Here is a 27,874-nt window from a genome sequence, read left to right on the forward strand (position 1 = left end):
ATAGAACCATGAAATTTGGCAGGTAGGTAGGTCTTATAGCACAAGTAAAGGAAAAATCCGAAAACTGTGAATTTGTGGTTACAACGCAAACCAAATTTTTTTTTTAATAGATAGTATAGCGAGCAAACGAGCAGGCGGGTCACCTGATGTTAAGTGATTACCGCCGCCCATGAAAATTTGCAGCACCAGAGGAGCCGCCGAAATTAAAATGTGTTGTGAACTAATAATTAGATAAGTACTTACTTAGTATTTTCAACTTTCAAAGTGATTCTCACTTTCCGATCCGAATCCGAAAAACGTGGATTTGTGGTTATATCATTAAAAAATGTGGTCATGAACAAATAATTAGTATTTTCGGCTTTTAAAGTAAGATTAGTTACTATACCAAGTATGGGATATCATATGAAAGGCTTTACCTGTAAATTCTATGCGTACCTAATAGTTTTTGATTTAGCGTGCAAAATGACGAAAAAATACGACTGTAGTGCGGAACTCTCGGTGCGCGAGTCTGACTCGCACTTGGCTGGTTTTGTTTAACTAAGTAGGTAAGTGCAAGTTATAATGCACTTATGATTAACACATAACACCTACCTACAAAAAAGCTACATTTAAATGTTATATAGGTACCAGTGGCGTGCAGGTCATAGAGGAATAAATGCACAGCTTACCCCAGTTGTAATAGCTCAATGCATATTTTTCATTATGACCTGCCAGTAAACAGGTTCCTACCTGACTAATGCCTACCCTGGCTTCAAACCCTGTGCACGCCACTAATAGGTACCTACTTAATTTAGAATCACTATCGATATATGACTAGCTTATGCTCGCGACTTCGTTCGCGTGGACTACACAAATTTCAAATCGCTGTTGTAGGTACCCCTATAGGGTTTGAATTTCCAAAAAGCCTTTCTTAGCGGATGTCTACGTTATACTTACCTAATAGGTATCTGCATGCCAAATTTCCGCCCGATCCGTCTAGTGGTTTGAGCTGTGCGTTGATAGATCAGTCAATCAGTCGTCAGTCACCTTTTCCTTTTATATATTTAGATTATGTGAAAGTGTGTTTGTTGGTTTCACGCCTTCAATCTAGCTGCAACAGAGCACGGATCGACGTGTTTTTTGCATGGATATAGGTAGCTAGGTATATTCTAAAACAGATTTTTATTTATTTTTATGCATAATGTAGTACGGAACCCTCGGTGCGCGAGCCTGACTCGCACTTGGCCGTTTATTTTTATTGAAACCAAAAAATAGTAAATTAATTAATTAATTAACTTTATACACACCCTGTATATAAAACACAACGTCAGTTAGGCCGGGCACTCACCGGCGGCTATCGGGACCTGTCAAACACATGTCAATTCTGCCGCTACATGTCATTTTTATTGACATTAGATACTACGATCAAACAGTCAACTAACTGTAACTTGTAACTGTACTAATAGTGGCCACTTTACTTTTATCTAGGACGCTTTAAGGGTTGACCTTCCTTTCATCATCATCATCATCGACCAATAGACGTCCACTGCTGGACATAGGTCTCTTGTAGGGACTTCTACACGCCACGGTCTTGCGCCGCCTGAATCCAGCGGCTCCCTGCGACTCGTCTGATGTCGTCCGTCCACCTAGTGGGGGGTCTTCCAACGCTGCGTCTTCCGGTGCGAGGTCGCCATTCCAGCACCTTGGGACCCCAACGTCTATCGGTTGTACGAACTATGTGCCCTGCCCATTCGACTTCAGCTTCGCAACCCGTTGAGCTATATCGGTTACTCTAGTTCTCCTACGGATCTCCTCATTCCTGATTTGATCACGTAGACCTTCCTTTACCTATGACGATATCCATATCCATAGTTCATATTTGCATATAGGTATAGTACAACTCGTCGGAAATATCTGCTGCATTTCGCTGAAATTCGCTTCCCTCAGCTCGCCCGTTTTCGCCTATCCAGTACCGGTGCCAATGCAAGCGCGTTGCATGACGATTGACGTCACTAAGCCAGGTTCTCAGATATTTCCGATGGGTTGTACGTACAGTAGTCGGCAGGAAATATTGTACATCGACTAGGTATTAGAAAGAAGTTTCGGCTTTGAAGAGCGTTGTCTCTGTCACCATACTTACTTACCTAAGTAGGTATGTGACGTTTTCTCTTTCTCTTTCTAAAGATCGATTTACTTTATTTTCTGCGGGCTACTGTATGTCTTTCTGTCTGTCTGCTAGCTTTTCACGACTCCTCCGTTTACCTGAAGAAATTTGGTTCAGAGATTATACTTGCCTCCTGGAGACAGACTCCTTTTTAACCCGTAAAATCATAAAGCTTCCACGGGATTTTTAAAAGCCGGTCTACCTATTTAACTTTGACTAATTTTGGTACTAGAGACTATCTAGGTACCTACCTATATCTACCAATAAATCCATAATCAAAACATTAAAATAACAATAAATCCTCATTTCATTTCAAATTTGGAATCCAATAAAAAACATTTGAATAAACGAAATAAGAAATCACGTGTTCTAAATTTAAGTTTCCGAATGCCGTCTGAAGCGGTAATGGGTCCGTTAAAAGATTTAGGTGTTTACAAAGATTAATTTGTCCAGAAAATATTTTAAACGGTTTTAATGATCACGATTTGTACCTTGACATATATTTTTGAACTCAAATAAATTGTTTTGAGATGGGGTAAGTAACCTTAAAAAATTTGGCCTACTTTTGTTGTATTCTTTTTTCAGTAGGAGGTATTACGGCTCGGGGTTCTAGCCCATTTTTGAGTCTGCTTTTTTTCGGAAAACATGATCCCAGAATAACATGATAGATAATTAGGAGATACCTCCCTAACTAGTAACAACTAAGTAGATACTTAGGTCTACTTACTTAGCTAAAGTATCTCTGGATCTTCCTATCTACTTATCAGACTATCTGTCTGTTTGTTAGGTTTCCTGAAAATGGCAGATGCTAAATTACTAGATTAAAGAGTTTTTTATTTTTAAATCGCATTACATTACTTAGGGGAGGTGTGTTCAAAGTGGCCATTAGGAGGCAAAGGGGTCACTTTTTTCGGTTAGGTATTTGAAACTGATTGTAGGCCACGTTGCCCTATAACTCGGCATGGCCGCTGTAGACGGCCGCTCGGGCAAAGCGGTTTTTACAAGTTGCCGTAATGTAGATAGTTATATCTATGGTTAATATATTTCAATTTGCAAGAATTTAAATTTCACACAATACCTATCATAAATCTAATAAGTAGGTAAACTCTTTTCCCAGCAAATTTTTTTTTTTGGAAATCAATCGTTAGATAAGTATTTTTTTAACTCCAAGTTATGGTATACACTTTGAGCACACCTCCCCTACCTACCTATATTTTTCCTTTTAAAACCGTTGGAAATAAAATTGTAATAGGTAAGTATCTGACTGTATTTCTTAATTAAAAAGAGTTTAATAATAGATACCTATACCTAGGTGTATTGTTATAAGATATTTTTGAGTTTTAAGTGAAATATTAAAAAATTAAGTACTTAGTAAAAAGTAAGTAGGTAGATTAAAATAAATGATTAAAATAATACTGGTAGAGATCTCTCAAAGAGATAGGTAAGTAAGTGCTTCCCTGTCCACTTTTGCTCTGTTTTTCTCTTTTCTTTCTTTTTTTGGTACAAATAAATAAATGATAGGTAGATACTACTTAGGTACCTACCTTCCTAAAAAAAGATCTCAACTCTCTTGAAAAATGTCTGTTTGAATAATCTTCTTCAGTAGGTAGGTAAGTATTTAATTAGGGCCTGCTCATCTAAAATGAACTGACAGCTAACAAGTTTATTTAGGTATAGGTAGATATCTAATAACAAAGCTAAGGCTAATCTAGGAACAAAATGTTCCTGTGTTCTGATGCAGGCGGCCATTAGCCTTAAACAACGTTATAATGGCAATAATGGCAATAATGGCATGCTATCAACCTAATCCCCCTGTATAACTGTAGCCTCCATCAATTCCTCGACAAATAGGTTAATAGACCTAACCTGTCGTGAGAAAAAACCGGTCAACTGCGAGTTGCACTCTCGCACACGAAGGGTTCCGTACTTACCATCGCATAGAACACTATTTTTATTATAAGTATTTCATTTTTATTAGGTAACTACTAGCGACCCGCCCCGGCTTCGCATGGGTGCAACGTAGACACTAATGTGGTGTCATTGAGGTGTCATTGCCTCGGAAACTCTCAAATGAGAGGATTTTTTCCGACCTAATTCACATTACTTCAATTTCTCTAGGGATCTCTAATTTTTTGAGTATTAAACTATAAACCTTCCTCTTGAATCACTCTATCTATTGGTAAAAACCGCATCCGCAAACGTTGCGTAGTTTAAAAGATCTACGCGTTCATACATACATACATACAGACGCGGGAAGCGACTTTATTTTATACTAGGTATGTAGAGAAGTAAGTATAAGTATTTACTTATATAACATTTTGTTACCTATAGGCAAAAGAAAAACACACTCTGGGAAAATTTCATGTCTCAACCTGAGTTGAGATACAGTCCGCTGACAGACGGACAGACAGACGGACGGATGGACGGACAGCGAAGGCTTAGTAATAGAGTCCCGTTGGCACCCTTTGCGTACGGATCCCTACAGAACAAAAAATAATCACAGTAGCCGCATCCCGCCCACCTGCGATATTTCCAGACATCCCCGATTAATCACCTATACCCATAAATCCATCAAACATCACCACAACGTGTTAATTCGACGTCATAAATCTACGATAAATTTACGTTATGTGCTCCTTGGTCGGTTGCGCCGCCATATTATAACCCGGCGAAATGAAAAAGGTACGCGCTGAAAGAACGCGGCTTTATGACAGGTGTCGTTCGCAATTGGCGTCATAGCGCGGCCGCCTAACCATAAACAAGCGCTGAAAAAACATTTACTTCAAAAATAGAATTCGAATTCCCGCGCTTAATTGCGCGCCTGCCAATGAACGAGCGCTGTGTGGGAGCGAGAAAGGATAATTTATTAGAGCGGGATGAAACGAGAAAGGAGTTTATATCCCGCCCCGTTAACAACATGGCGTATATGTTGATTGGCGGGCTTTTGGCGGGTGCCTCCCAGCGTGACGTTGACGCGGGAAAACGGAAGGCCTCGGGAAATATGGAGGAGGTGCGTCGTGGGACAAAAAAACTGAGCCTGAACGACAACGCTCTACCGCCTGTGGTTTTCTTCGCGCACACTTCAGGATTTTTTTTTCAGTTTTTCTTTTCAAGCTTGCCAATGCAAGGTTATAGAACTTCATTTTGATGCATAAAAAGAGAATTTTCGTCAATTTAACAGCTCATATTATCTATTTATACTAGGTATGTATACAGCTCATATTAAGTATACGCATGGCTAGGGTCTGGAATACTCTTCCTAGATCAGTGTTTCCTGTCAATTATAATCCGGGTATCTTTAAAACAAGAGTGAATAGGCACCTTCTAGGCAAACGCGTCCCATCTTAGGCCATATCATCACTTTCCATCAGGTGTGATCGTGGTCAAGCGTGCGCCTATAACGAATAAAAAAAAAAAAAAATTGATTAATGATTTGAAAGGAACTGATTTCAGGAGGTTTTCTCGTTTCAGTTGAATCATGAATGGTTGGCCTTCGGTTCTGTTTTCAGTTCTGAGTTCAGTTTCCCCTAGGTACTTATCACTTTCATAAATCTTAGGTAGGTCAGTACCTAAGTAAATAGGGGAGATGTGTTCAAAGCGGCCACCTTAACTTCAATTCAATTATCAACCGAATTATCAATTTTTATGTTCTAGAATAAGTTTGGTATTTTTGTTTTTTGTATTTTCATTTGCAAATAAAAAATTTTTTTTATGTTAAACAAAAAAAAAAAAAAAATTATCAACCTAAGAAGGTACATATTATTACATTTTCGTTCGATTGAGTGTAAGAAATTAAAATATTAGAATGTCTATTCTTGAATAAACTTTATTTAGGTAAAAGATAGAGCTATATTGTAGTAAAGTACCTATAGTTGCCTTGAATGGATCATTAGGTATTCGTTTTCCATCTTTGGACCGGCAATCACCATGGCAACTTTGAAAGAAAGTTTTCATTTATTCTTTTTTGTTTCAGTTTGTTGGGACTGGGAGCTTAATGGTGACAACCCTCCACCTCCCATGGCCCCACCAACCTCTCGGTTATATGGGCCGAATCGCGGGAGGGCGCCGGTTCGGTACTTGCTCTTGGCATTTTCCCGGGGCGCCTTCTTGACTCCCTACAAATTATTTTTGTCTCTTCCTTGTCCCTTATGCTCACTCTCCCCCCTTGGGGGCTAGACGTCACTAACACAGCTGTGATCTTAGCTTAATGGTGAATTAAGAACCTGCGATAGTACCAACTTACCTTTTAAAAGTTGCATAAGTATGTTGTGTAGGTACCTAATAATAGTTTAGTTATCATGGGCCGCCTCCATTGGACCACTATAGTCAAATTTGTCGAAGTCCATTGATGGCAACCTAAGGTCCAGTGAAGGCGATCATATCTACTCCAAAGAAGGCAACTACTTACTAAAGAAATAGTTTTATTTAGATCCAAGAGTTTTAATCTAAAAAACTTATGGCAAAATAAATTAATTAATCAGACCGCGATTGCTATCGCAAATCGCAACATCTAATTATCAAGTTCTACGATTTAAACAACAAAAATATTCAGTAATCGCCCTGAATCTCGAAAGGAGACTCCAATCAAAACTTTCAAAACAAACTATTTACCTATGCAAATTCACTCCAGATACTCTTCCAGCAACAGATCCTATGTCATTGAATGAGTGAAACATCGATTTTATTTAACTACGTTCATTAGATAAAATTTGTTTATAAATTTACAGGTCAATACAACAAAAAAAACTATATATAGTATATACATACAGAAAAACTTATCACTAAAAAAATTATATTTAGGTACAAAAAATATACGCCGTCCAAATGGTCATTTATGGGCATTGTGCCCAAAACACTGGCGCTATTACCTCGCTGAACGGCAAGGCTCAACCGTTGAGCGAAATAAGCACCAGCTCTTGGGTCACCAGACGCGTGGATCAGCCATTAGATAAAATAATTTTTTTATATCAATTCTGACTATTCAAATCAAATTTTAAAAATAACCTTACAATTATAGGTATTAAGTCCTAATAAGTAAATTGCTAATGCGTGTGGCGCCATTTTAGTGAGCACTAGACTGAAGTTTCGAGCTGATGGTACTTACCTACTTACCTACCTATATTTTTATTTCGGCTGACGTCAAAATGACATCATTTCGATGTTAATTCGAATTAATCTATTTATCTAATTGTAACTGTTTGTCTCTACTAAAAAAAAAAATTAAATTAATGAGACATGGTTTCACCGCAATAGCAATTTGCGCGACTTATACGGTACCTACAGCTTTCCCGGTGGTCGTGCAAAAAAGCCGTTCGTAAAATTTCAAGTGCATTTCAGTAGGCAGCTACAAGTGGTGAAAAAACGCACAGTTGACAAAACATTGCTATTTTATTGCAACCACCCATGTTGCTGTTGTTTTTCAACATTTCACTAGGTAGGTATATAAATACCCCCCGCCGCGTTTCATGGATCAACCCTTCGCTGGCTCACTAGTCACTACAGCGCATGAATCTCCTCTCAGTACCTATTAGGAGGGGTCGGCCATAGTCCACCACGCTGACCAAATGCCGATTTGCAGACTTCACACACCTTTGAGAACATTATGGAGAGCTTTCAGGCTTGCAGGTTTTCTCACAAATCACAATGTTTTCCTTTCACCTACTTTACGAATTTATCGTACCTAAGTAGAGATTTTGATTCGGTTTAGATTTTTTTTAATGATCATTAAAAATTATACGTAGGAGGTCTAAAGTTTAGACCTACCTACGTATATTTTTTTGGTTAAAAATAATAATTTGGGAGCCGTCGAACAAACCGGTATAGGTAATTGCACGAATATAAAATTTTACAAGATGAGCATGTCAAGTCAAGTCAAATGATTTATTCAAAATAGGTAATAAATTACTCTTTTCGATTGTCAGTTGCTGGATTTGTAAGATAGATATATAGGTAGTGGTGATAAATATTACTCAAACTTAAAACTACGAGGGTTCCAAACGCGCCCAGGTCTGGCGTCAGGCAAAAAACTGAATGGTAGGTATTCTGCTGAACTTTTAGCTTGCTAGGCTAATTGTATCGTTTTGATCAAAATCACGACCTTTGGACTCAATTTTAACACAGTTTTAGGACGTTTCTTACCTACTTTAGGTTCTTACAAAATAAAACGCCTACGTCCAGTCACATAGCAATGTCTGTAGACTGTTCCTCAACTTCTCATTAGTGTTACTGTTATGTTATTTTTATAACTCCAGTGCACATTGGCCCAATGGGTTTGTGAATGCCAGCCAATGTGCAGACGAAACGTGTTTAAGTACCTAGAGTACAACACAAAAGTTGAGCGGTCGCCGGTCGGTCAGTGTTGGCATCACAAGGAAAATTAACTTCAAGTGGCCTTTTACACATCTGCCAAGTGCATTGGCCATCAGGCTAATGTGTACCTACTACTTAGCCTCTTTACTAAAAAAAGTCTGGTGCTTGTCGGATGTTTGCCATTATGCATTTGGCCAGCGATGGTGATTTATGGCATAACCCTTTCTCATTCTGGGAGAAGGTCCGTGCTCAGTAGTGGGACGGCAACGGGTTGAGATGATGATGATGATGATTAAGTATAAATAATAAACATTTTTTTCAAAATTATCATTTTGTGCCTATATAGGTAGGTAGGTATTGGTTCTGGGTTTGCGTAATAGCTCCAACTCACAGTGCAGTGGGGTGCCAGCCAGGTAACCTCCCAGTGTGCCTGGGTGCCGCTGGTTCCTTTTGGATGCGCTCGGGGGGGAGAGCAGTATTCGGGCCGGTGCACCCTGGTAACATGGCTAATAATTTCTCGTCGGTGATATTCTCGGCTATGGCTAATGACCTGGCAGGGGGGAGGTCTCTCCGCGTGTCCCTCTGACTAGCAGAGGGTACAGTGGACGAGGCGAAGGATGGGACGCGGGTGACGTGCGTGGGATCGCGGTGTCACCCGTTGAGTCCCTACGAGGGGGAGGCGCACATCGTCGGTGCTCGGACGTGTGGTGGGGGACCTGAGTAGGTCCCCACTCCCCGGTGGAGGTTCCCGTCGCTGGCCGGGTCGTGGTTCCCGTGACCCAGTCGCCAGGCTAAGCGCAGGAGCGCCGCTGGGTTTTAGTGGGTATTCCAGTCGCCTCTCGGCTGGCGAGTCCCACATACCTTCCTCCCAGTTGGCTGGCTGGTTGGGTTGCTGACTGGCTTCGGTGGGGGGAAGCAAAAACGCATTCACCAGCGATAAAAAAAGCTCCAGCACATAGTAGTACCTAAGGCTTTTGCATTCAAGCTGATGACCTAAGAAACATTTTAATTAGTAGTTCAGTAGATTACCCTGTATCCATGTTTCAGATCACAATCAGCTTATCACATTATTATTAATATATCAAAATAAAATAACAACAGTGCAATTCTCACCTTGCATCTTCGCAAATTAATAGGTAAGTATAAACCTGAAATAAATTCAATTAATTTAAAGGTCACTTTGACCTGTAAGTTATTCTTAGCAATAACTGGTTGAATAGCTACTTATAGATAATGGACACATCGTTACAGCTGGTTCACATTACTCCAGTAGTCTTGAGTTGTCTGTTAGTATTTTTGTGAGGTTAGCCGCCGATCCAACTCGACTGGGAGCGTTCGGGAAGCTTCGAAATGTCTTATCATCTAAAATTCCTCAGTGCTTGAAGACCAAAGTCTTCGAACAGTGCGTGTTGCCAGTGATGACACATGGATCCGAGACATGGTCGCTAAGTATGGGCTTCATAAGAAGACTCGGAGTCTTAGACGATTGACATAGATATTGGGCCTATGCTTGGAGTTGGATGATGAGAAAATCCGTATCAGAATTAGGTTAACCGATCTTTTTTTATCGCTGGGAAATGCGTTTACGTATTCCCGCCCCCCTGGAAGCCAGCCAGAACACAAGCTCGCGGAGAAACCTTCCCCTCGCCGGTCATTAGAGCCATAGCCAACAATATCTGCGAAGATAAATTATTAGCCATGTTACCGAGGTGCACCGGCCCGAATACTGCTCTTCCCCTCGGACGTATCCGAAAGGAACTAGCAGCACCCAGGCACACTGGGGCTTCCTGGCTGGCACCCCTAGATTAACTGACCTAGCTCAACGGGTTGCAAAGTTGAAGTGGCAATAGGTGGGGCACATAGTTGAAAAAATCAATGGACGTTGGGGTCCCAAGGTGCTAGGATAGTGATCTCGTATAGGAAAGCGCAACATTAGTAGACTCCCCACTAGGTAGACGGACAACATCAAACGCAGGGAGCAGCTGAATTCTGGTGGCTCAAGACTATGTGGAACTCCTTCCAACTTGCCTACAAGCGACCTATGCCCAGCTATGGACGTCTATCGGTTGACGATGACGATATTAGTACCTACATATTCAGCACTTACAACCTGCGGGGTGATTACGTAAAACTTTGCAGTAGCGACAGCAACGCGACAGCAGTAGCAATGCGATAGTTCATTTGTTGTCTCTCTTCTTCTTCTTATTTTGCTGTCTCTCTCTAGCCGGACGTTTGACAGCAATGATCGTGAGATTTACGCTTGTCGCAAGCCTGTCACGAGATACGTAATCACTCCGCCGCGCCAGTGCTGGATTTAAGTTACTGAGTTCAGCGACTGGAATGATGACGACCGGCTGTTATAAGTAGATTTTATCAATGGCAGTTGCGATAATAATCAGCATTTGCAATCGGATGTTAATAAAATATACAATTAGAAGAATGTTTTGTATGCAGGTAACATGTAGTCTCTTTATTATTATTTAGACTAATTTGCTTAATGAACAGGTACCTATACTACTTTTTTTATAAGCCTTGTCTGGGTTCTACACCCGAAGCCTCGAAGGGTACCAACGGGACCAAGACGGGACCCTATTACTTAAGCCTGCGCTGGCCGTCCGTCTGTCTGTCTGTCGTCTGTCAGCGGGCTGTAGCCTGTATCATCTCATGAACTGGTAGGTAAGGTAGAGAGTTGAAACAGAATTTGTATTTTATTGCGGCGGTATTGTATTTAAGATGATAGTGTGTCAAATTTTTTTTTTTAAAGAATATTAGCCATTTTAAATGACTAATTATTCCCCTTTCCTCTCCAATTAAGCGTCAAGCTTGTGCTAGGAGTAGGTACGACAATAGTGCAACGGGCGGGGTTTGAACCGTCGGCCTTTCGGTTTTCAGTCCACTCCTATACCAGTTGAGCTATTGAGGCTCTAATTGGCCCACTATCATCTTAAACTCCCTCATCACTTAGTTCCATCAAAATATGAGATTGCAGTCAAGGGCTAACTTGTAATTGAATTAAAAAAATCAGCGCCGAACAGGCCAAGAGGCGCAAATATGAAAACCTCGATGGGAGCATTCATATTCGTGCCTTTTGGTGTGGAGACCTTGGGGCCGTGGGGCTCGGGGCTCGAGCTCTTTTTGAGGAAATTTCGAAAAGAGTTATCGAGTCAACCGGGGACCCGAGAGCTGGCAGCTACCTTGGTCAAAGAATTAGTTTGGCCATCCAAAGGGGTAATGCTGCCAGCATCTTGGGTACAGTGCCCCGCTGCGGTGGTATCGATGAGGTTTTAGATTTAATTTAATTTATTTTAGTTTTAATTTATAGTGTTTTTTTTACTTTATATCTAAATATATAAAAGGAAAAGGTGACTGACTGACTGACTGACTGACTGACTGACTGACTGACTGACTGACTGACTGACTGACTGACTGACTGACTGACTGACTGACTGACTGACTGACTGACTGATCTATCAACGCACAGCTCAAACTATTGGACGGATCGGGCTGAAATTTGGAATGCAGATAGCTATTACGACGTAGGCATCCGCTAAGAAAGGATTTTTGAAAATTCAACCCCTAAGGGGGTGAAATAGGGGTTGGAAATTTGTGTAGTCCACGCGGACGAAGTCGCGAGAATAAGCTAGTTTAGATATAAAAAATATTTCTCTGATTCATAAAAAAATAAAAATTGTATACTGTACCTACAGGTCGATCGATAAATCACAGGGTGCTCTTGTTTTGACAGACGAACGCATCTTGAAGTCAGCGGGGGAGCCCCTGTGTGGTCCGATAGTGCGAATTTTGCTGTTTAGCAGTTTTTGTAGTTCATCGAATTTGTATCTAAATATTTGGAGACACGGAAAGTATGTTTCTCCAGAGAAAAAAAAAATTACTTAAAAAATAAAAACCGACTTCAACACCTAATCCGAAACAGTAAAAATGAAAAAAAAAATCTATTTATTACCAAATATACTTATTATGTAGATATACAACTAGTTAATATAATATGTAGTCATTACGCGACAGGTCGAGAGGCATTAAGCGAGGAGGGAACGCGCGCCCGCACACCCACACAGCCCCCGCGTTAACCCAGTGCGGGCGGGTGCGCGCGAGCACGGGAGACGTGCGGGTGTCCAGGGCGTCCCCCTGCCTCATACCCCTCAACCTGTCGTGGACTGTATTATTCTATTCAGTGTCACGCGCACGCAGCGCCTGCAGAGCGAGCGAAGCAAAGCCGTATAATGTCGATAAAGCAGGTACCTACCTATAATAGCGTAGCTTTCCATTTTAAATATTTCATTGTTAAGGTTCGGTACCCAAAGGATGCAAACGGAAGCCTATTACTAAGCCTCCTCTTGCCATCCGTCCGTCAGTCTGTGTGTCAACGGACTGTAGCTACCGTAGGTACCTACCGTACCTACCGTAATAGGGTAAGTACTTATAGTTTAGATTTTCACAATAGGTACCTACCTATGTATTTCCGCAAAATGTCCCGAGACCTCCACTTTTTAGGGTTCCGTACCTTAAAAAGGAAAAACAGAACCTTTATAGAATCACTTTGTTATCTGTCTGTCATGTCTGTCTGTCGGTCTGTCAAGTAACTTACAGGGTAAGTAGGTACTTCTCGTTGACCTAGAATCATGAAATTTGGCAGGTAGGTGGGTCTTATAGCTGGCTTTAGGGGAACAATCTGAAAACTGAATTTGTGGTTACATCACACAAAAAAAAATTGTGGTCATAAACTAATAATTAGTATTTTCAATAACTATATCAAGTGGGGTATCATATTATGAAAGGGCTTCACCTGTGCATTCTAAAGCAGATTTTTGTTTATTTTTATGCATAATAAGTAGTTTTTGATTTACTTACCGTGAAAAATGTCGAAATTATACTCGAGTAGGTACGGAACCCTGGTTGCGCTAGCCTGAATCGCACTTGGCTGGTTTTTTGATGTACCTTACATCTGTCAGGTCACCCAGACCGGCGAATCAATTGACACCTCATTCATCAAAATTGGCACAGTAGTTTAGTCGCTACGGTGGAACACACAGAATCTGATACAAAATGTGGATACAAACATACATACATAACTGATAAAAACATAACCCTTCCTTGGCTTTGTCGTAGTCGAGTAAAAAGAACAAAAGTCTTGAAGCCTCAATAGCTCAACCGGTAAAGGAGTGGACTGAAAACCGAAAGGTCGACGGTTCAAACCCCGCCCGTTGCACTATTGTCGTACTTACTCCTAGCACAGGCCTGACGCTTAGTTGGAGAGGAAAGCGGAATATTAGCCATTAAACATGGCTAATATTCTCTTTTAAAAAAACCCTCCAGCAGTTGGTAACTTGCTAACGAAAAACACTTTTTTCACTTAAAAATCAACACTATCACACCACTGACGGTTTTCACACTTGCCGCTAACTTCCAACGTGCGTTAATTACGATGGGAACTAAAAGGTACATTTTAATTAGTTAATTAATTAAATGCAAACAAACACTGCACCTATCGGTGGTGGGCATCGCGTGACGCGTTACATACTAATCGATAGTTTAACAAAATTAATGTATTCATCTAAATTGGTCGCACGAGCAGCTGTAGCGAGTGAATCATGCGAGACCAAGGCTTCTGGCGAAAACGGCTTTTAACTAAATAAATTTTGTAAACAGTTAACAGCTTGTGTGGAAAATATAAGTAATGGGACCGATTCTCTTGTACACAATCTCTAAACTAAACTAAATTGAGTATTTGACTACATCAAAAATAAATTATTTCTCAGTGATTATTAAATAGAGGGTCTTCCAAAATACGTAAAATCCACGTCCTTTGTTGGTTTTAAGTGTAATAACCATTTTAAATTATCGATTAAACTAAAAAAGCACGTCAAATGATTGTGACGTCACACACCGGTATTCCATAGAATCTCGCATAGGTACTAAGCGCGCGTTTTGACGTTTGATAAAAAGTTACTGATTTGACTACTTGTCAAATACCGTATTAACAGTGGCCCTACCGCGATTGTTTGACAGCTACAATGTCACGATCGCAATCATCTCTGATTGGTTAATGCTCGCTCACTATTGGCCACAATGCATTGTTGCAACAAGAATCGCACAAATTCAGCCAATCAGAACAATTGAGATTGTAATAATGATTGATGCAGGTTTTAGACAATCGCCCTACTGGTCTAAATATAGTGCTATCCTTTTCCGCAAGCAACATTATGACAGGGATAGCAATAGATTTGGATGTGTCATTTTAGTTTAGTTTAGAGATTGTGTACAAGAGAATCGGCCCCATTAACTATAGGTAGACTGACCCCCCGACCTTTCAATCGAACGAGGTACAGACCTACTTCCAAATCAATTTCCATTGGTAATTAAGTATCGGATATCGACGATTACTAATAAATAGGAATAGGTATTTAATAGAGATTTGATAGCCTGTGACTTTATATGCACGTTGATTTAGCTTTTTTTAAATAGGTATTTAAAAAAACCGGAAAAAAATTTCGGGTATAAAAAACCGGCCAACTGCCAGTCAGGCTCGTGCACCGAGAGTTCCGTACTACAGTCGTATTTTTTCGACATTTTGCACGATAATTCAAAAACTAAGTATGATCACATCACATCATCACAACATCACATGATCACAGGTGAAGATATCTTACTTTGATAATAGAAAATACTAATTATTAGTTCATGACCACAATTTAATTTTTTTTGTGTGATATAACCACACATTCACGGTTTCAGATTTTTCCCCTAATGTCTGCTATAAGACCTACCTACCTGCCAAATTTCATGATTCTAGGTCAACAGAAAGTCGTTCTTGACACACAGACAGACGGACAGACAGACAGACTGACAACAAAGTGATCCTATAAGTAAGGGTTCGACGTTTCGGATTTCAGAGCTATTGAGGCTCAACCTAAACCGCTAGGTCCCCGTCGTGAATTAAGTAGTTATATTTTAATCAGCTGTTTTAACCGTCCGTCTGTTCAAAACGTCCATGTAATGAATTGCATCGGCCGCGTTTGTTTATCATGTTATGCTAATTGTTAATTCAATTCAATTGGGGGCTAATTAACGCTGAGGCGACGACCGGAAGTCCTATCGATCTACCTTTTTAGTTTGACTTAGTAATTGATTCGATACCATTACACAACATAGATCGGTTAGCAAGTTAACGTCGAAGTCAAATTACGCTAATTTGGTGAAAGAATGGATAGATAGACTTTACATCTATCTATCTACCTATCTACGGTAAGTTATTTTATGAAATAAATATACTCATTATACAAGTAATAGAAATGGCTTAGGTATTCTTAACCACAAATTTTCTTCCCATCGAGTCACACCCAAAGTAAAGTGTGACTCGTTGGGAATTTTAATAGATAAAAGGGCAACTAGAAACAGTTTGAATCGATGGGAGAAACAATGAATTCCCAGCGAGTTTTCAATATAATCAGCTGAAAATCAGCGTCCTGCATCTTATCTGATCTTATGTGTGTTAACGCATATGATGCAAGACATTATGCTGAGCTGTACACCCATTTGGGATGGTGTCACAGATGAAAATTTTACATTTGTACTTTGTTTGTATCTGTGACACCAACAACAAATAAATGCATTTTCTTTCTTCCTTTTTTCTTTCTGTTGTAACCGTCTGTTCAAAACGTCCATGTAATGGATTGCATCGCCCTGCATGTTTGTTTATCATGTTATGCTAATTGTTAATTCAATTGGGGGCTAATTAACGCTGAGGCAACGACCGGAAGTGCTATCGATCTACCTTTTTAGTTTGACTTAGTAATTGATTCAAGACCATTACACAACATAGATCGGTCAGCAAGTTAACGTCGAAGTCAAATTACGCTAATTTGGTGAAAGAATGAATAGATAGACTGTACCTACATCTATCTATCTACCTATCTACGGTTAAGTAGTTAAGTATTTTATGGAATAAATCTACCCACAGAACAAATAATAAGAATGACTTAGGTATTAGGTCTTAACCACTATATTTCTTCCCACCGAGTCACACCCGAAGTAAAGTGTGACTCGTTTTGAATTCTAACGGATAAAAAGGCAACTAGTAACAGTAATCGATGGGAGAAAAATTTCGATGAATTCCCAACGAGTTTGTTTTTTAAATTTTATTCAGATATAAGTTAGCCCTTGACTGCAATCTCACCTGGTGGTAAGTAATAATGCAAGCTAAGATGGATGCAGGCTAACCTGGAAGGTGTATGGTAGTTTTTATTAAACCCATGTCCCAAGGGTATGAAGTCTGCCAATCGGCACTTGGCCAGCGTAGAGTAAACCTTTCTGAGAGCATACTTGTGATCAGTAGTTAGTACTAGTGGTGAGCCGGTGATGGGTTGATGATGATGATGAGATAGCCAAATTAATCTCGATCAAGTACTTATCTAATTACAGTGGGTAATTTCACCCATCCATGCGTTGAATATGGGTAGCGTTGCTTAACCCGGGAAAACGGTCTAAATTCAAATGCACTATACGTAACAGCATATTACACTTACATTAAAATAAAAGAGGCAAGTAAAACAAAAAGGTCGAAAGGCGGTCAGCGGAACAATGAGACTCGACTGGTTGGAGAGTGGTACAAGCTATAAAAAAATTTTAAAATTTTTACAGCTTTAATGGGGCCGATTCTCTTGTACACAATCTCTAAACTAAACTAACGGGTTTAAATCTAGTGCTATCCTTTTCGGCAAGCAACATTATGAAAGGGATAGCAATAGATTTAGATGTGTCATTTTAGTTTAGAGTTTGTGTACAACGGAATTAGCCACAATGTTCCTCTCTCTCTCTCTCCTCTATCGCTCTTCGCGTCGTATTTCTCATTGCTGAGGGTTTTTATACTATCTTGGTACACGATCTTGGTCGCATAGTGATTTTATGTAGTACGGGGCAAGTTGTAGGGTACTAGAGGGCGAGGAAGGTCGCCCATGCGATGGACCAACCACGTCTGCTGTGGGTGGTCCCTTTGCGTGAGTATAACAGGCTGTCAGGAGACGCACAACATCAGCTGCCCCCAAAGACGTCACTTCGTGATGAAACGATTCACGACGAAGAAGAAATAACCATGCAATGTCAAGTTTGTGAATATCTTTCGTGTTAAAAAAATCTGCCTTTATCGTTTCTACACTGTATCATGCTTTTAAATCGCTACCTCTTATTACTTGATACCTGTGTACCGGATATTAATTTTTTTACCGTGCGTTATATAAGTCGGATGGCCGAGTGAAGCGATTTAATATAACTGCTTTTTGCTATGTTATAATAGCTATGGTAATATAACATTTTGCATTACAAGTTATTAAATACATAAATAATTAAATACAGTTACCTAATTAGATAAAAGAGCTTTGCTAGTAGACGTGAAAAGCTTAGCTAAATACGGTGTGATAAAGATAAAAGTTAAAACTAATGTATTTATTCATATTTTTTAACGTTTTTAGGACGTCTGGTTACAATGAGTTTTATATACAGTAGGTAATTAAAGTTTCAGTTAGTTGTTGTTAGTTGTATCTACTAATATAGTAAAAAGTAATATTAAGTAGGTATAAATAATTTAAGTTAACTTAGCATATAGCATTAGCATTAGGTTAGCCTGGATAGTTTTAAGTTGTCTGATAAAAAAGTAAAAATAAAATGTAGATATGTATATAAACTGTGATAGCCTAGCTAGTGGCTAGGAAGTTTTTTTTTTTAAAGAATATTAGCCATGTTAGACACTGAGTTAGCGAAACCGGCCAAGTGCAAATCAGACTCGCGCACTGAGGGTTCCGTAGTACAATCGCATTTTATCGACATTTTGCACGATAAATCAAAAACTACTCACTAGATCTCGTTCAAACCAATTTTCGGTGGAAGTTTGCATGGTAATGTAAATCATACATTTTTTTAGTTTTATCATTCTCTTATTTTAGAAGTTTTTACAAACAACACACATTTTACCACTTTGGAAGTGTCTCTCGCGCAAACTATTCATTTTAGAAAAAATTGATATTAGAAACCTGAATATCATTTTTGAAGACCTATCCATAGATACCCCACACATATGGGTTTGATGAAAAAAAATTTGAGTTTCAGTTCTATTTAATAAAATTGATTGTTTTTTTTTCTATTTTTAATGCGGTTCACAGAATACATCTACTTACCAAGTTTCATCAGTATGGCTCTTATAGTTTCGGAGAAAAGTGACTGTGACATACGGACGGACAGACAGACATGACGAATCTATAAGGGTTCCGTTTTTTGCCATTCGGCTACGGAACCCTAAAAAGGTATCTAAGTAGGTAGATATGGTCACTTACACTACGTAGGTAGGTACCTACTTATGAGCAGTGGCGTGCATAGGGTTTAAAGCCAGGGTAAGCAGTAGTTAGGTAAGCAAGTCAAAGAATAATGAGCATTGAGCAATTTCAACCGAGTTAACTATTGGGTAAGCAGCGCTTTTATGCCTCTATGAGTTGCACGCCACTGCTTATGAGCTAGCATCATTAGTTCCAACGGAGAAAGTAAAGCGTTTATCTCAAGTTATCGAGACTCGAATGCACCTGTCATTTACAGAGTAACTAATTACCTCTCTGTACTTACTCAAGCCATTTTGATGTAATTGATGACAAATTATAGATTAACTTTTGAGAAAAAAACGAATTTAAATTTTTTTTTTAATATTCTTTAAAAAATAACTAAGTACTTACCTACTTAACAATGCTTAGAGGTGTTGCTTAGTTTTTTTAGGACTCCATCCACAAAAGAACAAAGAAACCCTTATAGGATCACTTTGTTGTCTGTCTGTCCGTCTGTCGTGTCTGTCAAGAAAACCTTGAAAAGGTCTTATAGCACAAGTAAAGGAAAAATCCGAAAACCGTGAATTTGTGGTTACATCACAAAAAAAATGTGTTCATGAACAAAAATTTGTATTTTCAACTTTCAAAGTAAGATTATATGAAAGGGCTTTAAGTACCTGTAGATTCTAAAACAGATTTTTATTTATTTTTTAAGTTGTAAATCCATGAAATATGAATTTAATTGTTTTGATTTTTAATTTAATTATTTTCCTATGCGATAAGGTTAAAAACAACTTTAAAACAAAATTTTTAGTTTAAAATAAAATAACTTAGGTATCCAACACTTTCTATCTTCCTAGACATAGCTGTTATAGAAAACAAAACTGTAACATATAAAATATAAAAAAGAATCCCTATTACGCCTATCAAATCGTTATATCAACATTGAACATTCCATCATAATAAAAATAATATTAGCCTTTTGTATGCAACATTGCTTTCTTCTTATATTCTTTAAAAAAAACTTCTCTTACTAAACCAGCAATGAGTGAGGTACTAAATTAAAGTGCTAAAACACCATTTTATCAACAACAACAAAAATTGTGTTAGATTTTTAACATCACATACATTGCTTTTTTTAAGAAACATTCATATCCCTACGCTTCATGCTATGCGAGCAATGTATGAGCTATAAAGTTAGACAGATAAAAGTCCTTTTATCTATAACACCGTAGTAGGAGGTGGCTATCACTTGAGTGGAAAGGTAAAGTTATACATTTCACCAAGTATAAAACGGTTGTGGGGATCGGAAGCAGCATCAGTCAATACTTAGGAGCCAACACAAACTACTTAATTCTACCAACATGATTGCTTTCGTAAGTTTTTTTACATTTTTTTTAATAAGTTAAGTTGCGCAATTTCCGTACCTACCTACTCTCAGGAAGGAAGTGATCAAAAAACGATTAACATTAATGTTCTAAGATTTAAAAAACCGGCCATGTGCGAGTCAGGCTCGCGCAACAAGGGTTCCGAACACAGTCGTATTTTTTCGCAATATTGCACGATAGTTAAAAAACTATGATACATTAAAATAAATAAAAATCTGTTTTAGAATACACAAGTGAAGCTCTTTCATATGATACCCCACTTGATATACCTAGATCTTACTTAGAAAATTGAAAATACTAATTATTAGTTCATGATCACAATTTAATTTTTGTTTTGTGTAATGTAAACACCAAAACCACAAATTCAGAGTTTTCAGATTTTTCCCCGAATGTCTGCTATAAGACCTACCAACCTGCCAAATTTCATGTTTCTAGGTCAACGGGAAGTACCCTGTAGGTTTCTTGACAGACCGACAGACAGACAGACAACAAAGTGATCCTATAAGGGTTCTGTTTTCCCTTTTGAGGTACGGAACCCTAAAAAATTCATACTCTAATAAAATCGAAAGTGCTATCTATTAATTTTTACAGCCGATGTAAATGAAATTTGATGCAGGGATAGCTTCCATCCCGGAGAACGGACATATACCCTACTTTTTATCCCTAAATAGGATAGATTTTTATTTGAAGTGCTTTGAATCGTCATAACAATTTACAGTACACGGCAGAAAATAATGTACATCGGCCTTTAGAATGACATTTCGGTTTTGTAGAGCGTTGTCTCTGTCACTCATACCTATATGACATTTTGTCGGTCTCAACGACAGAGATGATGCTCTACAAATCCGCTGTCTCCTTCTGTACGGTGCATTATATTCTGCCACGTACCTAGGTACTGTAAGTACAGATCAGAATGCCGGAAAATCAAAAAGTTCAGTATATTAGAGTTCCAATTGGATTTTTAAAAACCTAAATCTACGCTGACAAAGTCGCATCATCTAGTGTGTAATAATAATACCTAAGTACACAAGTAAAGTTTACATACATATAACGAACATGCTTAATACTTAGGTATGTGCCATTAATAATTAATTTTAGAAAATACTGTTCGTCACACTGTTAGGTTATTTGATACAGCAATAAATTGTTTTAAAAGCTTTCGGTCTAAGGTTTGGCTTTGAATAAATTAAAATATAATTAACATTCCCAAATTAATTTTATAATGTGCAAATGACCCATCAACTTATCAGTTTTTTTAACGTCTATCTGTCTTAACTTATTAAACTTAAACATGTAGGTAATTATGTCGATGTGAGCATCCTTTCGCACACATCTAGGTATAACACGGGTAGGTAATAGGTATATACAAATATTTACATGCCTTAGGTAGGTACATGATACTTTTTTAGGAAACACGGTCGTGAATAATCAAAACTTTTGATCTAATTACCTACCTATCTTTTGAACTTTCTAGGTGCATGTTGAATCCTATATAAAAATGAATTAATAAATAATTAGACTGTCAGTTGTAAATTATTCATTTAATATAGCAACCTTGTATATAAATTAACAAGTAAAAGAAAAGTATTGGTATATACATAGGTATTAATTAATAATTTAAACTAAAACTAAAACCTTAAAAAATATAATATTAATAAATTAATATATTATGGAAATACCTACTACATTGGTGATATTGCGGGCTAACCTCATCTCTACGATCTCATACGAAGCGCTGTGTACTAAAAGTTAAAAGTTTATTGATAAAGGGTTTTAACTGCTGAAACCAACTACTACCAGCCCTTATTAAGCCTTCACCGCTTAGTGCATGCCTTGGATCAAAGTCAAAGTCAAAGTCAAATCATTTATTAAAAATTTACAAATGAACACATTTCACCGCGATAGCCTCATCTGGTAACAGAAGGGCTCGCTCATTCTTTGCGCAATAGACCAGCATGGGAAATGCAGCCAGTATTCTTGGCACCATTCTATTCATGAAGTCCTAACCACTAGACTACCGCCACTCATAGAAATGATTGCTTCTATCAAAATCAAGAGCACTTCCCAGTGACGTAACCTAGTAGATGAATGATAAGTGTTATATAAATGATCTCAGTGAAAGGGTTCACTCCTATGACAGTCACTCGGCTTCCTCATACCTGTCTATTAACTGTAGCCTCAGAGTTTATCGAGTGCACTCCTTTCTCCAAGATCCGGTTAGGTTTTATCTAACTTCTAGAATAGATACAGTTTATTAATTTAAGTTAGTTTACTTAAGTCAGATTGCATCTCTGCTCTTTTATTTCTAGATACAATTTGTGGTTTTCATGTTTCTTTTGTCGTGTTGTTTTCTTACAATACATAAATTACACTTTTAGGGTTCCGTACCTCAAAAAGACAAACGGAACCCTTATAGGATCACTTTGTTGTCTGTCTGTCTGTCGGTCTGTCAAGAAACCTACAGGGTTCTCGTTGACCTAGAATCATGAAATTTGGCATGTAGGTAGGTCTTATAGCAGACATTCGGCGAAAAATCTGAAAACCGTGAATTTGTGGTTACATCACACAAAGAAAAATTAAATTGTGGTCTTGAAAAAAAAGTCAAATGGGGTATCATATGAAAAGTTTTCACCTGTGCATTATAAAACAGATTTTTATTTATTTTTATGCATCATAGTTTTTGAATTATCGCTCAGCCGGTCGGTGTAGGGATTTCAGTAATCCAGTTGATATACTTAATTTATTACTTGCTCTGTCTTATGGACTCAATGCCGACTACAATACAATGTTATGGTAACCTTGACTTGTCGGGGTTGATATTTTTTAGTTTACACTTGTGTATATCAAGCCAGATTCTAAGAAACCCATTTTAAATTTCCAGAGAACAACAGCCATCCTCCTCCTGATAGCGTACGCGAGCGCGCGGCCCTCCGACGAATGGGAACCGGAAGGTCACTCCCACTCGGAGCACACGAAGCCGTACCACGTGACCGTGGTGAAGAAGATCGGCGTGCCCGTGCCGCACCCCGTGGCCGTGTCCGTGCCGCAGTACGTCAAGATCCCCATCCCGCAGCCCTACCCCGTGCACGTCACCATTGAACAGCCGATCCATGTGCCTGTGTACAAGGTTAGTTAACTCTCTTTTATTAGTAGGCTGTACGGTAAACACGATCAATGATCGGAGTCGGATCGGAGTCGGATCGGAGTCGGATCGGAGTCGGATCGGAGTCGGATCGGAGTCGGATCGGAGTCGGATCGGTGGCGGATCGGAGTCGGATCGGAGTTTTATTGGAGTCGGATCGGAGTCAGACCAGTACCAGATTAGATTCCGATTCATGTAGGATCGGATCGGGTCGAAGTCGGATTGGAGATGGATCAGAGTGGAGGGGTCACATAACTCGATGAACAGAAGATAGAACTCGATGATAGACAGGGTCCCAACTCCTAAGGTGCTTGTAATGGCAAACCCGCAGCCAAAGCCCAGCATTGCGGCTAATGGAAGCCAGTAGGTCACTCCCCACTCGGAGCACACGAGGCCCTACCACGTGACCGTGGTGAAGAAGATTGCCGTGCCCGTCAGCTGCCGACAGATGTGAAAACTCAAAACTATGAAATAACCATGTTTTTTTTTCATTTTCAAATTCATTCTAGAGTCAAAAATTAAAACGTGAGTAATTGTACATTAAAACCATTATTTAGTCTTTACATCCTTCGGCACTCCAGTCTTCGAGCATGTACTTAGGTACTTGACGCGATCTTGAAGTTTTCAACCGTCCCAAAATCTCTCAACACGCCTAAAGAAATTTTCACTTCAAAGAGGTAATAATTCTTGCTCTAATCATGCTCTAGTCTAACATAAGTAAAAAATTCATATCAAATAGTGAAAATAAAAACAGTAAGTAAGTAATGAGTAAAATGAAGTTGAGCAAACGCTAAAAGCAATCAAGATAACTATTTAAATCTAAACAATAAACAATCACGAACAAAAAGATTTTCACAATCGACAATGACAGTAACCATCAGTGTTCAGAAATTAGTTTTCTCCTACTCAGTTAGTTACACTTTGTTGTTTTCACTCACTTTTCACTGATCGTGTGACACAGATTATGTCATGTCTATTGTGTTTTTGTATGGTTTTTATAGCTGTTGACATAAATATACCAGTTACTCATTATTATGTAAGACGAAAGTAAGAACGTCTACCAGAGCGTGCCATGAGCACGCGTTCTTTTTTCAAATCTTATTCAAATCAATTATGGACGCAATAATGTCAAATTCGTAATTAGAACATGTACTTATTAGAAATTTGGATACTCGTACCTGATTATTTTTTAATCTATCTTGCGGCTATTAAACATCTTTCTGTGGCGGCGGCGGATGCTCGACTACTTTGGTCCATGGCCACTGGCAAGATCCGAGGAAAAAGATCCCACAAACGTAGCCCGAAACGTTGCATTGGTCTGACAATAAGAGAAGCGGTCGACAAAGCCTCTTGCAATGCCTTTTCCTGGTGGGAGGCTTCGGCTGTGACTAATTGCCACCCTACCGGCTAAGTCATGCTGCCAAGTGATTTAGCGTTCCAGTACGATGTTGCCCGTTTCCATCTTAGACTACGTCATCATTTACCACCAGGTGAGATTGCAGGCAAGGGCTATGTATCTAAATAAATAAAAAAGGGCCTTCCAATCTGCCTCCAAGTTTCCAAACAGAGAGAGCGTAACATCATAAAGGAAGTAATGTCTGGAAGGAGCCATAATATTCAAACCGAGGCACCGACGCAAGAACAACAATAAAATCAAAAAAATGTTGAATCGAAAGAACATAAAAACAAAACTATTAAAAAAATCCGGAACAGATTCTCAGTTAATTTAAATATTCACAACAATATTTTGTATTGCGTAAGCTGCTCTAGAAAGTAGTATCTACTTTAGATATTGCAGAAAATCTCTACATATTAATTACAAACTAAATAGGCTAACCTTACCTACTACCTAACTATTAATTAAAACTCTTTTGTGTTTAACCTTTTTATTTGTTCTATTTCAGGTCGTCCCCCATGTGGTGGAAAAGCCAGTACCTTACACCGTAGAAAAGCCCGTTCCCTATGAGGTAGAAAAACCATACCCCGTCGAGGTAGAGAAGAAGGTAGAGGTACCAATCCCTAAGCCCTACCCTGTCCACGTACCCGTATACAAACATATCTACCACCATAAGGGAGGCAAGCACTAACAGGCAAAAAAATATAGCTTATTCTATAAGCAAACCGGTTTTTACCGGGTTCATCTAGTTCGAGCCAGTTTAAATTGGTACAAACCAGTTTTATCTAGCTCCAATGTTCAACTGTAAATCACAGATTAAAGAAAATGATAGACGGTGCCCTTAGAAAGAAAATTTTTATAAAAGAGAACCCTGATGATTTTCTGTTACAATAAAATCGTAACTTCACTAGAAATTACTTTTTAACATTTTTACATGCAAGTACTAGAAGCCAACAAGCCAATATTAGTTCAATGATTTAGGAGGTGAGCTGAAGTATTGAATCATTATAGATTCTAATCCCATTGTTAAACTATTTTTTACTTCTATAATTATTTCTATGAAATGAGTATTTTGACTTTAGAATGTCATGTTATCGGCTTCTTTTTTAATTGGCTTCTTAAGTCGTGTTTCAGTTTTAGGGGGACCGTTTTCTATCTTCAACAAAATATAGTCTGTGCTGTAAATATAATTGTAAAATGTAGTATTATTGTAGTACGGCCATGTCGTCTCGTATTCAAATGTGATATTTATTGTGTGCAAATCATTATGTTCTGATTGTTGTTTTGTTGATCGCATTCATTGTTGTTGTTGACTATTGTGTAATTGTTGTTGTTACTGATTAGATTAAAGTTATTTAAGAAATCTTATACTGTGTCGTTTTTTTCTACTCAACAAAGATATCCATGAACACAAAAAACTCCAGAGCAGAACTCATCGTATTTTACGCTTGTGGTTATGACACATCTACACAGATATTGGCACGGGATTTACTTGATAATCGGAGATCGGGGGTTCGATCCCGGGCGGGCACCTCTAACTTTTCGAAGTTATAAGTACGTTATTTAAGTAATTAAATATCACTTGCTATAACGGTGAAGGAAAACTTCGTGATTAAACCTGCATGCCTGAGAGTTCTCCATAATGTTCTCCAAGGTTTGTGAAGTCTGCCAATCCGCACTTGGCCAGTGTAGACTATGGCCAAAACCCTTTTCATTCTGATTCATTCTTTTAATACTGGGTCTATAGACACTTCTTACTATAAAGTTAGATACCTATTCGAATTTTGTAGGAAAATGTAGGAAAATTGAAAATGTAGGAAGGATTGCAGTCAAGGGCTAACCTGTATCTGAATTTAAAAAAAAAACCCTATCTCGACTTTCGAGATAGCTTTCGCCTATCACATGCGGTTATGGTTGATCGAACACATGACCTCCCTTTCGTTCGTAATCGGGTAAAGACAAAGTGATACTGGATCGTTAGATAAGCGTGCCCGGCCGAGTCACTTTCACTGCCGCGGTCAAGGCTTCGGTCGATGACTCCATCTTGCAATTCCATACGTTATGGCGACCTCTCTAGGTTTAGGTTTAAAGAAGTTTATTCTCATAAAGACAAAGTCACTTACATGAGAACTTAATTCTAAGAATAAAGTTTACAAATATTCGCCATTTAGGTACTCATTCAATGCATTTGTCGAAGTGATTCGCATTACTCATAATGTGAGCAGCTAATTCAGTTTTAAATGCATTGAATGAGTGTACATTTTTTATGTGTGCAGGTATTTGGTTATAAAGTTTAGCTCCTTCATAGGTAAGGGTTTTTCTGCCATAATTTGTTCTAGTTTTGGGTAGGATAAGGTAACTGGCTCGACGAGTTTTAGTTTTAATTTTTGTAAATGTGATATTTGTGTGGATTGTTTTATTTATAGTTTTCCTAACAAAAATACATGTGTTGTATATATATATAACTGATGAATGTTCATAATTTTGGTGTCGATGTAAAGTTTTTTAGTATGTGTTCGAAAGGGATATGTGAAAAGAATTTTTATTATTTTATTTTGAGCAGTTTGTAGATGAGCTAATCTTGTCTTGGCAGCACTTCCCCAGACTTCAATCAAGTACATTAAGTGAGGCTTAATTAGTGTATTATAGATAGTGTAACGAAGCTCACGTGGTATAGTTCGTGCTAGATTTCTGATGGACCCAGTCATTGCTGCCAATTTGCTTCTAAGATGTTCAATTTGAGTATTCCAGTTTAAATAATTATCTAATCTTAATCCAAGGTATTTTTCGTTGTGTTTTTGATGTAACGGAGTATTGTCAATTGTAAGAGGTTGATACGATTGAATTAATTTGTTTTTACCTTTAAAGATTATGTAGGATGTTTTTGAAATATTTATCGTTAGTAGATTATATTTGAACCATGCAGACAAAGTGTTTAAATCTTCTTGAGCTTGACTAATAAGAGTTCCAATAGATGGCCCAAAATAGGCTCTTATCATCATCATCATCAGCGATGTCAAAAACTGTGCAAAATTTCAGCTGTCTAAGTCCAAGTATTTGGACTGGGCATTAATGAGGTGGAGTCAGGACTTTTAGATGTATAGACTACTTACCTAATCATTCACAATGGAACTATAATAAAATGTTTAATTAACTCGCCCGCGCCCCCAGCCT

The 27,874-nt window shown here is 38.5% G+C and overlaps 1 protein-coding gene across 1 annotated transcript; it reads left to right on the plus strand.

Annotated features, from left to right (window-relative positions):
• The first annotated feature begins 17,429 nt into the window (after positions 1–17,429).
• Positions 17,430–25,391, plus strand: LOC117990515 (mantle protein-like). The gene is made up of 3 exons (XM_069504747.1): positions 17,430–17,573; positions 23,044–23,289; positions 25,209–25,391. The coding sequence occupies exons 1-3, from the start codon at positions 17,430–17,432 to the stop codon at positions 25,389–25,391; spliced, it is 573 nt and encodes a 190-aa protein (XP_069360848.1).
• Positions 25,392–27,874: the final 2,483 nt, after the last annotated feature.

Source organism: Maniola hyperantus, chromosome 18 (assembly GCF_902806685.2).
Source record: "Maniola hyperantus chromosome 18, iAphHyp1.2, whole genome shotgun sequence".
NCBI lineage: Eukaryota > Metazoa > Arthropoda > Insecta > Lepidoptera > Nymphalidae > Maniola > Maniola hyperantus.

Bases quoted from the DNA above. Each gene is read 5' to 3' on its own strand.
- LOC117990515 (XM_069504747.1), top strand. From the start codon at position 17,430: ATGGACCAACCACGTCTGCTGTGGGTGGTCCCTTTGCGTGAGTATAAC. The intron at 17,574-23,043 runs GTTTGTGAATAT...TTAAATTTCCAG, and splicing joins AAATAACCATGCAATGTCAA to AGAACAACAGCCATCCTCCT. The intron at 23,290-25,208 runs GTTAGTTAACTC...GTTCTATTTCAG, and splicing joins TCCATGTGCCTGTGTACAAG to GTCGTCCCCCATGTGGTGGA.